The sequence below is a fragment of the Biomphalaria glabrata genome, chromosome 14 (assembly GCF_947242115.1).
Source record: "Biomphalaria glabrata chromosome 14, xgBioGlab47.1, whole genome shotgun sequence".
Lineage (NCBI taxonomy): Eukaryota > Metazoa > Mollusca > Gastropoda > Planorbidae > Biomphalaria > Biomphalaria glabrata.
The window spans coordinates 12969228-12983500 of record NC_074724.1 but is presented as its reverse complement, the minus strand read 5'-3'; the positions used below and the strand labels follow the sequence as shown (position 1 = coordinate 12983500).

Here is a 14273-nt window from a genome sequence, read left to right as displayed (position 1 = left end):
GAATCATGGAACAAATATCGAAGAATCATGGAACAAATATCGAAGAATCATGAAACAAATATCGAAGAATCATGGAACAAATATCGAAGAATCATGGAACAATATCGAAGAATCATGGAACAAATATCGAAGAATCATGGAACAAATATCGAAGAATCATGGAACAAATATAGAAGAATCATGGAACAAATATCGAAGAATCATGGAACAAATATCGAAGAATCATGGAACAAATATAGAAGAATCATGGAACAAATATCGAAGAATCATGGAACAAATATAGAATAATCATGGAACAAATATAGAATAATCATGGAACAAATATCGAAGAATCGTGGAACAAATATCGAAGAATCGTGGAACAAATATCGAAGAATCGTGGAACAAATATCGAAGAATCATGGAACAACTTTCAAAGAATCCTAATAGTAGAAATATTGAAGAAATATAGAAATAAGAAAAACACAAACACTCACACAAACACACTAAAATATATTAAGTGTAATTGTATCAATAGTTTGGATCAGCTGTGTAATTATATTACCATATGTGTCTAGATATAAGAAATCTGTGCGATTAGAAATGTTTTTACTGATTGTCGTTTTTTTTTTATTAGCTTTTAGCTTTCTCAATGTGCTATGATCCTATCACTTATCTGGACCAGTTGTGAAAAGGGGAGGGAAGAAGGGGTTATCTTGGTGAATGTTTACAGTATCATTAAAAAATATTAAGTCAGGGTCCTCAAGAGACGTCAACTTATACCACCACATCTGTCAAGTACAATTTCTTTCCTTTGTTCAAAATATCATACACAATAATTAATTACCAATAGTTAATTAACTAATTGGCAAATTTTTAAATTGATTTTTATATTGTCAGGTAAAAGGAATAATTGTGCAAAATTTCAGCTTGACCCTAGGTTGGGTGTGTGAGAAATAACGTGTACACACTTTTTACCTTACAGGCAGAGTGAGCTGTTAGAACCTATGTAAACATATCCAAGAATTGTAGAGCATATATCGGCAAGCTATAAAACAAGCATTACCCACCGGCTACGCCCGTTGATTTGCTCTAAGTCTTCACATTGTTTACTTTCCCTTGTGACTTCTTTATCAATTTACTCCCGACATCCCCCCCCCCCACCGTCTTGACTCTCTCTCTTACACAAGAGTTCTTTAATCTTTTTTTTAACCCCTCCCCTTAACACAAAATAATATCGGTAGACACAGAGCCAGACTTAGGTCGATTGCTCCAATTAATCCCCGCACCTGGAAGGGGCCCCACAATATAGATTAAGCATATCACTGTCCTTCATGCCTCTTGTCCCTGGCTATTAAAGATGTAGGACGATTGGCGTTACTTTCATTAAGCCACTGGCGCCTATTGCGTATAATAATCTAATTATTAGTAATATCCAAAAAATATCCAAAATGGGGCGTCGCAAGCATCCTTTATATTGTGCCCCACAATTGGTAAGCCCGGCCCTGGTTATACATACATTTTATTTCTTTTAAGTTTTACACACAAAAAAAAAACGTGTTCTGTTTTGTCAATGTCGGTTTCCTTGTGAGCAATGAAGGCGCGGTGGCTTCCGAACCGGCGATCACGGGTAGGAATCCTAGTAAAGACTGAGATTTTTAATTTTTGGATCTTTTGTTGTATAATTCTTTTAATTAAATATTATTGCTGCATAATTTGTTTATATTTGTTCAATGGTTATTGTATTATGCGTTATTATTATAAAGGACTAACTCTGAGTCCACCCAGGTCTAATGGGTGCCTGACATTAGTTGGGGAAACGTATAGGCGGTTGGTCGTTGTGCTGGACACCCTCGTTAACCGTAGGCTACAGAAACAGATGACCCTTACATCATCTGAAAATGGAACTCTACTTTACTTTTGGGTATAATAGTACACCACATCGGCTGCAATACTATTTTTTTTCCATAGACGACAGTGTCTAATACAGTGTATCCAAAACTGTGTTCTGTGGAACCCTAGTGTTCCACGAGGCCTGGATAGGTGTTCGACGAACTACGGGAATAATTAACTAGTAGGCCACTACCCGAATTCATCTCTCTAAAAAAAATAAGCAAAGTATTCGATAAATACTCAGAATATGTGAAATGTTCCTTTAAGGAAAAAATTTTTGGAACCACTTGTCTAATAGAGGCATATCAAAAACTAGAAGTAATAGTATTGTGGAAAATGTCAAGGAATTATAGAACAAATAACGAAGACATGTAGAACAAATCCAAGAAATATAGAACAAATAAATAGAAGAACACTAGAACAAGTACATACAAATACTGAACAAATAATAAACGTATTGATACAGCTGGAATGTAAATTGAAAGATTAAGGAAGTCGTATTATAGGTGCTGACAGTCCTGTAATGAACTTTTAATATATTAGTCAATGTGTTAATGAAAATCTATAGTGAAACGTGACTAAATTTGTACACTAATGCCGTATCTGAGTTATCTACAGGTGCGCGTCGTAAATACTCCTAACTATGGCTATGTTTAAGACTATTAGTTTAATTCTATTCGATATGATAGATTTCGATATTATTTTGACACTTGGAGACAAAGAGACTCAAATGTCTTCAAACATTTAGTTTATTTTAGTGAACAACTTGAATTACTGTTCAAATGTTTTCAATTCTTAAAGGATATATTACTAGCAAAGTGCGAAAACCAGGCATCGTTTGAATGTCTGACGCTTAAAGACAAACTAGGAAACGAATCTCCATTTCGTACTTTGCCTACGTTTGCATAGGAGTTGTTTAGAATGACAAGATCTACGTGAGGCAATATAGAAAACGAATCTCCTACTTTGCCTACGCTTAGTAGAGAATGACAAGTTCTATGTCAGGCAATGTAGAAAATGTCTTATCTAGGAAGGGGCGAGGTGGCTGAATGATTAAGAGCTGGGCTTCCGAACCTGGGTCCTGGGTTCGAATCTCGGTGAAGACTGGGATCTTGAATTTCGGGATTTTTATGGCGTCCCTGAGTCTTCCCTACTATAATGGGTGCCTGACTTAAGTTGTGGGAAGGCCGTAGGTCGTTGTGTTGGCAACATGACATCCTGCTCGTTATCCTTTGAAATATATAAACAGACGACCTTAACATCATAGGCCCCATAGATAGCGTGGTCTGAAAGGCAAACTACTTTTTTTACTTATCGAGGAAGTTATTTATACATAGAATATATGTGCATGAGATCTAAAAATGAACAACAGAATGTCTTAAGTCTAAAAATACACGTGTAGGACGTCCTAGGTCTTCATACTAAGTGCCATTTTGGTTTTCACATAATCCAATAATACTGTACATCAACGAATCGTAATTTTAGCGGCCCCCGAAACAGGAAAAGACCCTATTAGTTTATTTTTTTTGTGGTCTGTCTGTCCGCCCGTCCCGTTTAGATCTCGTAAACTAGAAAAAGATATTGAAAATCTGACATCATGATAATGTAGACCGTTCAAAGCTATGATGCAACTGCTACTTCTTTATCTTTTAATTTAATTTTTAAAATCACCTATGCAAGCAGTTTTTTTCATAAAAATACACCATTTTTACAACGATAAATTATAATAGTAACAAACACTGGAGGCTAAATAGTGAGAAAGATACCAGCGAGCGAACTCATATCCACATAACATTTATGGAAAAGGTTTTAGATTTTGTGTCATAGATTATTTTTTTTACAAGTGTGTTGCTAAGTTCTATCATATAACTACTACATTTTAAAAAATGTTTACTTTAAAAAAAAAAAAAAGAAAAAATATAATTAATATTCATATAAGAGGAACATAATTTAAAACAACAATTAACAAATAGTTTTTCATAATATCACTTGAACTGCAGCCTCCTGCCGTAGACCTAATAGGCTAAACTAAATGATTTTTTTTAATTATTATTTTTTTTACGAACTTTCTTTTCCCTTGAGGCTTTGAATAAGAGATTGACCGTTAACAAAACAATTGTATCAATTGAGATAATCATTATATAACATCAGTTAGACCAGGTTCACATCTAACTTCACCTTCACTTTCACCTATCTCTTGGTCTGCTGGACCGTTGGGGCACCACATAAGATTGGTCAACCTTCTTTCTCCATTCTCCTCTGTCATTTGCTGATATTCTTTCTGCCTTTTTATCTGCCAGGGTGGACCACATTTTAAGTTTGTTTTTCTACACAAACTGTCTTTGAATACTTGTTAAATATAGAATCTGGATTTCTTACTTTGATGGTAAAAAAAATACTGAAACCCAACATTTGTTTAAACTTAATTAAATTAATCATCAAATTAACGCTGATGTATATTTCTCTTCAACAGGAATATATTTTGCAAACTGTAGTGGACATCACATAGGGCTTTTAATGTCACCCCCTAGCGTATGGCCTAGCTTGTCCAGCGATCCAGAATCAACATGGGTGTTTTGAGAAAGGTCCGAAACTCTGGCCACTTGAATTCAGTCCGGCATGGCAGGACACACACGTTCGCGGACATCCCTGACGCGGGCAAAGGCCAGTACATCGGCGGAGACCAGGACGTGGTGCCGACCTATTACCAGCAGGGTCACCATCGGAGGGCCACTACCACCACTACCACTACCCCTTCTCCAGGAGCTCAAAGGGGGCCGTGGTGGAGTGGAGGGCCGGATGGCATCTCTGACAGGTATCAGAACTACGATACTGACCAGCGTGGACCAGGAGGAGTGTATTCCGACAACACGGACTATTTACCCGGTCAAGAGTTCGTTGCCGACCCTTCATCGACGTCCACTTATCCCAGCTATCCAAGCGGGGGAATGACTCCGTTCTCACGGTCCGCACACGCCACGTCATTTCGGCACAACCATACGTCCCCTCAGGACCCCTCTTTCTCTTCCATCCACCGCAGTATAAACCCTTCCCCGTCCCTGTCACTATCTCAGTCCGACTCTCACCACCTTCACCTGCTGAACAACGGGATGGATCAAGTGACTCCCGCGGCCACCAGCGGCTACCACGGGCTGGCCCTGGACGCTATCGTCCCCACCATCGACGTACCTTACAACTATTCCGAAGACTGCTTCAACATGACCCACTTTGACTGCTGGCCCATCTTTGACAATGTGACCGAGAACGCCACACTGCTGCCCCGAGGGCTGGACGATCAGGACTACAAGTATTGGAATATCCTGCTCATCATCTTCCCTCTCTTCACGGTGTTCGGGAACATCCTGGTCGTTCTGAGTGTCTTCAAGGAGAAAAGTCTGAAGACGGTCACCAATTACTTTATCTGCTCCCTCGCCATTGCGGACATTATGGTAGCAGTTGTGGTCATGCCGTTAGCTGTATACATGGAGGTAAGTGTTTCCGCCTCTATAGATCTGCATTATGGGATTGTCATGTTTATGTAAATTACAGTAACCTGCCGTTGGTTTCTATTTTGAATTGTAAGACCCGTCTTTCTTTTTATTTCCATGGTGGTATACCCAGGACAAAAGAAAGGGGTCGGTACTAAGTTGATGTGAGGGTTGTGGCCCCAAACTGTTGTTTTTTTGTAAAAGTAGCTAATTCCTTTTACAAAAATAATGACATATTTAAACACGTTTCTACATGCTTATAACAAATAAATCTTTTTTGTTTTTTCAAAGAATTTTTCTGATTATTTTAACATATCATATAATTATTGTAGCAGAGCTGTGATACATGAAATCTCACCAGGTGAGACCAATCCTCTGGACGCCTTTGGATTCGGTCTAAGCCGTATCCTGACATTGATTAAATTACAGAGTAAATATGAAAGCCTATCTGATGTGAATACGCCTTAAATTCATCGTGAATTATACAATAAAAAAATGTTGAAATAATTTATTCTGCCACTATTGCATTGTCTTTATATAAGATTGTTTTCGGCTAGAGTAACTGTCAAAAACCTTATGACATGGATACAGAATTTTAATATTTATACATATCAAACTATATTTGCATTCGTAATGCTTCGAGGTTTATTTTTTTCTTATAGTCATCTAGATTGTTCTTCCTCAATCGAGCCAAATAACTGATCGAATAATCTCGCAAGCAAAATACACAAATCTTCTTATTTTTACAGTTAATGACTTCTAGTGTCCCGGTTGTTAAGATACAAACAAAAGGTATAGTTTTGCCTTTGTGTGATATCATATAGCGAAGGTTTTAAATACTTTTTAGACGATTCATGTCTTGTAAGACCTTTTATCTCTTTTTATTATTTGTTTTTTTCATTTTTGAATGGAATGCTCGTATCATTTTTCTGTAATATATTGAAACAAGGTTGTTCCTGAGTAACACAATGACATAGTTGTTAAGTTAAGCTTATTTCATTTGTTTAATCAATGGTTCTAAACCTTTTTCGATCAAGGGGGCATAGAGATTTCTGACACTAGTGTCACATATTACATGCCAAAACGTATAGAGTCTAATATAACCGCGCAGCTACAATACATTGACGAGGTTGGGGGTATAGCTCCTTGAAAGGCGCCGAATAAGGTCCTTGGAACCTATTTTGGGAATTACTGGTTTTGAACAAGTGATTACTAAAACAACTAGGTGTTAGTTAGCCCTTTAATAATGGCTTGGATAAATATAATACTACAAATGTAATACTAAAAGGCAAGTAACAATATGAGGAAAAAAAAGATTCAAATCAAAATGACAAAGAATCGATTTTTGAAATATTGTAATGATTAATATTTTCTAGTTACACCGCGGCGTTATAACTAGACAAATGTTAAATAGAACCACGTCGTGTCAGGTAACTTCCAGGACGTTGTACCTTAAAAACAACTAGTTTGAGCCTACTTCTTGATAGGTAATACTCTATATACAAGGCTAATTAGATTCTTTTCAATCTGACGTTCTGGAGTCGTCTGTCACCTAACCAAGACAGCAGACGACTATGCCGCTTATCTTGCATCATTCACACTACATAGCTAACCTCTTCCCCCCGTCCCCATAGAAACACACACGAACACACACACTATGTTTATTAGTCAATTCATCGCGTTTATTTTTCCTCAATATTTATCTTGCCAAAAAGTCTGTTACAGGATTTGAATGCAATACGCAAGAAATGTCTCGTTTTGTTGTGCACTGGTTCAGTCGGGTGCTAACGGACTCCGCCACCTTACTGAACTGGAGCAAGACAAAGACCTTGACCTATTAAATGTATAGCGGGAGACCAATTAAGTTAGGATTAGAGAGTACGAGGTCTGGTTGTGGCTAGCGTAAGTTGCCGAAAGAAATATAATAATATTTCTTCCAGGCATGTTGAGAAGACATTTTAAAGACATACAAAGATAGGTCCTACGTCTAAAAATGTATCACGTTGGTGATCATGGGAATCTTTTCACCCAACATCCTGCCACGAGAGATAGATGCCTTTAAACTGAGGAAATGATGAAATGAGATATTAAAGTGTATAGCTTTTACAAATCTATCAACTCACTCCGTCTGTCTGTCTGTCTGGGTGGAATCTCGTACACGTTATTTCTCCTACTTCCCATTCTATGACAAAGTTGAAAGTTTATACAATTATTCATAGTTGATGACAACACATGAATACATAAAAAAACCTATTAGTTAATCAATTAGTCGTAATTAATTAATTTTGCTATCTTCGGAATACTGAAAAACTAATGGGGGATAAACATTGTGTACATAATTAGGTCGTTTGCTAAAATTTTAAACTGCATACTTTTTTCATTTTATAAATCCTTCTATTTTTTAAAGTACTTGTCTAGCTTGGGGGCTAACGCGTCCACTTCCCTTCATTAAGACTAGAGACCACAACTTTGAATTCTGATTCTAGCAACTTTTAAAAAATATCTGTTGAAAAAGCAGCACGGGAACCTTCTCCCAGATACCCCATGGTCAATAAAAAGATTGGACCATATCACAAGCATTAAAGTTGCACTAAGCGAAAATAGATAAAAATATTTCCTATCGCACAAATGTATTATTATTAATCTAGGTGTGTTCAATATTAATTGTAAGATTGATTCCAAATAATTGATGCCATTTCACGCTATATAAGCTTTGTTTTTAAAAACAATTTTTTGTTCATTGTTTTACTGGTTACTGACTCCAAACAGTAAGATACTTATTACCTTGTAGTTGAGAGTCTGCTGAACTATTAGATAATTAGTGGAACAGACTACGTGTTATTCATGCAATATTTTCATTGTTATTTAGAATTTAAAAACAAGCAAAATAAAAAAAAAAGGGGGGGGAAGAACTGAGCATTTATAACAATATCACTCAGCAATGTAGAAGTTATTTCTCTTTTTCGATATCAAACAAGATAATAAATTACCAATGTTCAAATTGACTACTTGATTCATTGTTTAATTGATTCTTGTTTTGTTGGGGACAATAAATAATTGTTAAAAGTAGAAGAAGAAAATGCGTGTCTGAGAAATATGGGTAACAACTAGTGACGGGGACTAAACCCTACAAATTTAGCCATATCTGTAACAATGGGTGTGTGAGAAATATCGGTAACAACTAGTGACGGGGACTAAACCCTACAAATTTAGCCATATCTGTGCCAATGCGTGTGTGAGAAATATGGGTAACAACTAGTAAAGGGGACTGAACCCTACAAGTTTAGCCCTATCTATGACATTGGGTGTGGGAAAAATAACGTGTACAAACTTTTGACTACACAGACAGACTTAATTGATATAAGCTTTGTAATAGCGTAACATAATTTCAAGCCGACATTTTTTTATGAGGAACATTATCCATAATTAGGCCATTCACAGAAATGTGCTCTTTTTTATTATATTCTTAGCAATATTCATTTTCTATTTTTTGAAAGTTTAGAATTTTTTTTATAGCCTTATCTTTTTTTTAAACAACCTCCTTCCTCAGGCTAAACATTGTAGATTAATTAGATATGATTATAAATGACCTAACTTGGCACTTCCTCTGACCTTCTGTTCACCGGAACTACGTGTCGGCCATCTTCTTCTTCGTTTTGCTCTATTTATAGATCAGTGCTCTAGCCCTGAAAAGTTTTTCTAGTAATAACTTTTTTCAAATGCTTCCTTCGTCCATGTCCTTACTAATCATACGACATACAAAGGCTTTTAGAATTACTTCCCCTTATGGTCTTTTAAAGAAAACAAGAAGACTTGGGATAGCTTGCAGTGACAATAGCTTCGAATTCTTTCGCCTGCGTAAAAAGCAAAACAAAAAAAAAAATTTTTGCATAAGAAATTTGTTTTTCCGCTCAAGATAAATTAAAACAAAAATAATAATCTTTTAGAAACTAGAATGCTCTTTATTGTGGATGTATATATAATGAAACAATATACTCAGAATACGTTGATAACATTTATAATTTAATTATGTACAAACAATAAATTTGCCTATATTGGGATTTATATATTAAAAAAACACTATATCGTTTAAATTGAATTGCCCTTTAAATATAAAATACCTAAATATTTGTATAGACCTTTGTACATTAGCGTAGTGAGGGGGGACTGCAAGGGGGCAAGATGCCCCAGTGCCACACTCGGGGGGTGGGGTGGGGGAGATCGCCACAAGCAGCCTATATTTCTATTTTATTCTCATGTAGGATGGGGGGGGGGAAAGTTAAATGACCCTGTCGAACGTTTGGCTTTTTTCGCCTCTGCCTTTGTAACGTTATTCTATCGGTAACAGATAATAAAATATGCAACAATTAGTGTACACAATTCCACATTCACACTACTCTGTGCACTATTCCAGATTCACACTTTGCTGTGCACAATTTGATATTCACATTACGCTGCGCACCATTCCACATTCCCACTTCGCTGCGCACCATTCCACATTCACACTACTCTGCGCAACATTCCAGATTCACATTACGCTTTACACCATTCCACATTCAAACTACGCTGCGCACCATCCCTAATTCGCACTACGCTGCGCACGTAACAGTAGTATTATTTGAATGACGTGAAACAGCTAATACACTGTCACATTAAACAGAATAGACAGAAAAGATACCTCTAGAGTAAATTGTGTTTTAAATCCTGTCGCATTGTTTTAAAGTTTGTTACATACAGTCCTGTAATAAAAAAAACCTAAATCAATATTTGCTATACCATCTTGTCAGTAGCTCAACGGTAAAGCTTTGACTCAAAGTTGGCACTGTGTATTTGGCGTTATACCTAACGTCTCAAGCACATACAAGAAAGATAAGTGGAGGAGAGAGAGGGACGCGACGACATAATCGAATTACAGAAGCTTTCTTAAGTAAAAAACTTACCCTGGCCAATCAGACTCTGCTAAATTATTAACTTGTTTGTTTTTATAAAACATTACTTTATCAGAGTGTGAGTCAGTGTGTGTGTGTGTGTGTGTGTGTGTGTGTGTGTGTGTGAGTGTGTGTGTGTGTGTGTGTGTGTGTCTGTGTGCCAAAGTCTGGGGATAAGAGTGTGTTATTGATGGCCACAATGGAAACTAATTGAACGACTCTATTAATTATTTCTACATATTGACAAAGTTTTCACAAATTATCTACTGCCGAACGCTCTGGTGTTGTGTTGTGTACACTGTTATTTGTTGTGTGTGCTATGTTGTTTCTTCAGTGCTATGTGCTAAGCACTGACCCGTGTATTATGTGTTGTTTGTTGTGTGCTTTGTTTGTATGCTGTACGATTTGTGTTGTGTGCTGTGTTTCTGTGTTGCTTATTAAGCAGTATGTGTTGTTTGTTGTGTGCTCTGTTAAGTGTTTTGTACAATGTATTTTTTCGTGTCATTTTCAGTGTTTATATTGTAATGTTCTGTATGTTGTGTTTTATGTGTTGTGCTTAGTAAATAATATGCTGTGTTTTATTTGTTAAGTTTTACCTGCTGTTTGATCTGTGTTGTGTTGTTTTATATGTTCTGTGTGTTGTACAAAAAAAAAGTGAAGTACTCTTTTGAGACCTTTAGGCATCATTATAAATAGTCTATATTGTAGTCTCGGTGTGACTTTCAAATTCAATATAGTACAGTCAAAGAAGTCAGTACACTTTTGAGCGTTCCAAAGAACTTAAAAGCTATTTTAAGCACTCAACTCCAAAAATAATGTAAAATGGTTTCCATTCTATTTTCATGTTTCTAAATCAAACCTCTTTAAAAATTAATCTCATTACGTTACAATCTCATATTTGGCTGCCCAGAAATATTTGAAGGGAGGAATTGGAAAAGACTTACAAGTTATCTACAGCCTCTTACACAGAGCAATGTCCGCCTAGAAGTACATCAGGAAAGAATCAGAAGTTATTTAATAAGTTCGGTGGATAGAGCATCGGATCTTATCTAAGGGACCTACAAAAAACAAGAAACATTTAGATAGTGTAACGCTGGTATTGCGAAGTGAATACAAAGTAGAAATTCTAGACATAATTCGTGTGTCACAATATCCAAGCGAATGCCGCTGATTGGTCATAGTATTCAATATAAGTTACATGAGTACCTATATTACAAACAATATTGTGATAAGTAAGCAATCACAAAACTTAATAAGAAAAACATATAAAATATTTTTATTGATTCTTATGTTGTCAGGTAAAAGAAATAGTTGTGCAAATTTCAGCTTCATCCGAGATTGGGTGTCGGAGATATAATGTGTACAAACTTTTGGCCAGACTGAAAGGCAGACAGAGTGAGTTGATATAAGATAATTCGACAAAAATAAAGAATGTCAACGATGTACAGGGGCGTAGCTAGGAATTCTCCATCAATTGGGGGGCCGGGGGGCTTGACCTCTATGGGAACCCTGCATTTTGCGTAATATTTAATATTTAATTAAAAAAAGACTCATTTTGGGTCCCCCTTCCCCTACGCTAGCTACGCCACTGACGATGTTATATTAAAAGATGTCAGTTGTCAACTAAATAATAATAAATAATTTAAAGTAAATTTCCCCTTTCAGACATTGTGGTCTATAGGGCAGTTGATGTAAACTGTAAAGGTCATCTGTTTAACGAGAATAACGGTTAACGAGGGTGTCATGTGGCCAGCACAACGACCAACCGACTTTACTTTCCCCCAAAACTAATGTCAGCGTCCCATTAGAGCTGGGTGGACTCAGAGGCGCCCGAAGATCTCGAAATTAAAAATCCCAGTCGTCACCAAGATTCGAACCCCTTGATCGCCGGTTCGGAAGCCAAGCGCTTTACCGCTCAGCCACCTCGCCTCCATAGATCTAGTACATCTTTTAATATGAAGATGATAAGCATTTAGACTAGACTTAGAAGAAAATGTGCAAAATTTTCATGAACATTAATTTATTCAACTTAAATTTGCGCTACTGAAAACGAAAATTGATTCTGAAAAGATCAGGTGATTTATTAAAAGATTTATGACATTGCTTCTGTATGCTGTGCAGCGGATACATCTGCCACAGTTTTATACTAAATATTGTTCTTGTAGCGTTGTGATTTCTTATAGATTTTGAAGAAGTGTGTTTACTTTTTGTGTCTGTCTCACTTCCGTTCTTAAAACAAAATGACACCCTATGACGTTAGAGACTTCGTTAGAAATCGATAATGCACTAAAAAAAACAAATCTCTCTCCCACACATATAACTCATGCAATTACAGTTTTGTATAGATAGACTAGCTGATACCCGCGCTTCACTAGGTTGAAATAGTTGGCGTATATGTTTAGTTTATCCGGTACACTCTTAAACCCCCAAGTAAACCTAACCTCATTACAGCGAGCTCTACCTCTAACACAATTTTCTAGCACTTTAATTCAATGTTCTTTTTTTTTTTGGTGTCTTTCTTTCTAAAAAAAACCGTTAAGGCCCACATCCCCCTATTAAAGAAATGGATGTCCTTGAATTCTAAAAGCGCTTAGGTATAGATGATACTCGTGCTACGCCACTGTTGAAATAGTTGTATATATATGTGTATATCGCCTTGAACACATTTGGCCCATCAATAAAACGACCCGCACTGCAACGAGCCCCCCCCCCCCAACAGCTAACACAATTTTCATATGGGAATAAGTATAGCTCGATATGTAGATGGATTAATTGATGTTTAGCAATATCTACATTGTATATGGTTATATAAGTGTATACACTTTTTCTCTCATATACTTTTGTAACAGCTTTCCTGGTGAGATTTTATCGTGGGCAGAAACTGTCAGCCTCCCGAGTTAGTTCAAGTAAAAAAACATTTAGTACATCTACTTTTTACCAAGTGGAAGTAATTTTCTAAGTAAAATAAGGTGTGTAGAGAAAGGAGAGTAATTGATCACATCAATTGTCTTCCTTTAAAGATATAGAAGCAAGGGCAGACCAGTGTGGTATCTTTTTGAAACGATCCTGACATTCGCTGAGAAAACAATAGGAAAGGAGACAGGGTGGCTTCATTCTGCATGACCAATTCACCACTGGTCATACTTTAGCCATTTTTCTATATGTTGTTAAAAAAGAAAGGACCGTTACGTTTTCATGTTCTAGAAGTTTGGATTACTGCTTTAAGTGAACAATAATTAACTTTAAATTGGTTTCGTATATCACATTTAAATACAATTTCCAGATCAGTATGGCGATGTGAAATTAGAATTAACAAACTACAGCTTCGTATGTACATCCAAATTAGGTTCCTGTGCCTTATAGTATTATATCACTGACCTATGTCACCCTCTAGATTCTAGATAGCCCATAAATACTACAACGGGACAAATTCTCATACACAGTGACAATATGTTTATACATGCACATGCTTATGTGAATGTGTGTCAGTATAGATTTTAAAAATATTTTTTAATGTGTACATGTTTCTCTGTGCATATTTCTGTGTACATGTTTGTGTGTACATATTTCTGTGTACATGTTTGAGTGTACATGTTACTGTCTACATGTTTATGTGTAGAGTGTACATATTTCTGTGTACATGTTTGTGTGTACATGTAACTATGTACATGTTTGTGTGCTCATGTTACTGTGGACATGTTTGTGTGCACATGTTACTGTGTACATGTTTGTGTGTACATGTAACTATGTACATGTTTGTGTGCACATGTTACTGTGTACCTGTTTGTGTGTACATGTTTGTGTGTATATGTCTCTGTGTACATGTTTCTGTGTATATGTTTATGAGTACATTTTATTGTGTACATATTTCTCTATAAATATTTCTGTATATATAGTTGTGTGTTCATAGTTCTGTGTACATGTTTCTGTATATATATATCTGTGTACACGTTTCTATGTATCTAAGACAGTGTACATGTTTGTG

General features: G+C 36.3%; 1 protein-coding gene across 1 annotated transcript in view; it reads left to right on the top strand.

Moving 5' to 3' along the window:
* LOC106073878 (dopamine D2-like receptor) overlaps nt 1–14273 on the top strand; it is a 392532-nt gene that overhangs the window by 249191 nt on the left and 129068 nt on the right. Inside the window, exon 7 of the mRNA XM_056009413.1 lies at nt 4346–5360. Coding sequence (XP_055865388.1) covers nt 4440–5360 — 921 coding nt within the window. The 5' untranslated portion in view covers nt 4346–4439. The remainder of the gene's footprint in view (nt 1–4345; nt 5361–14273) is intronic.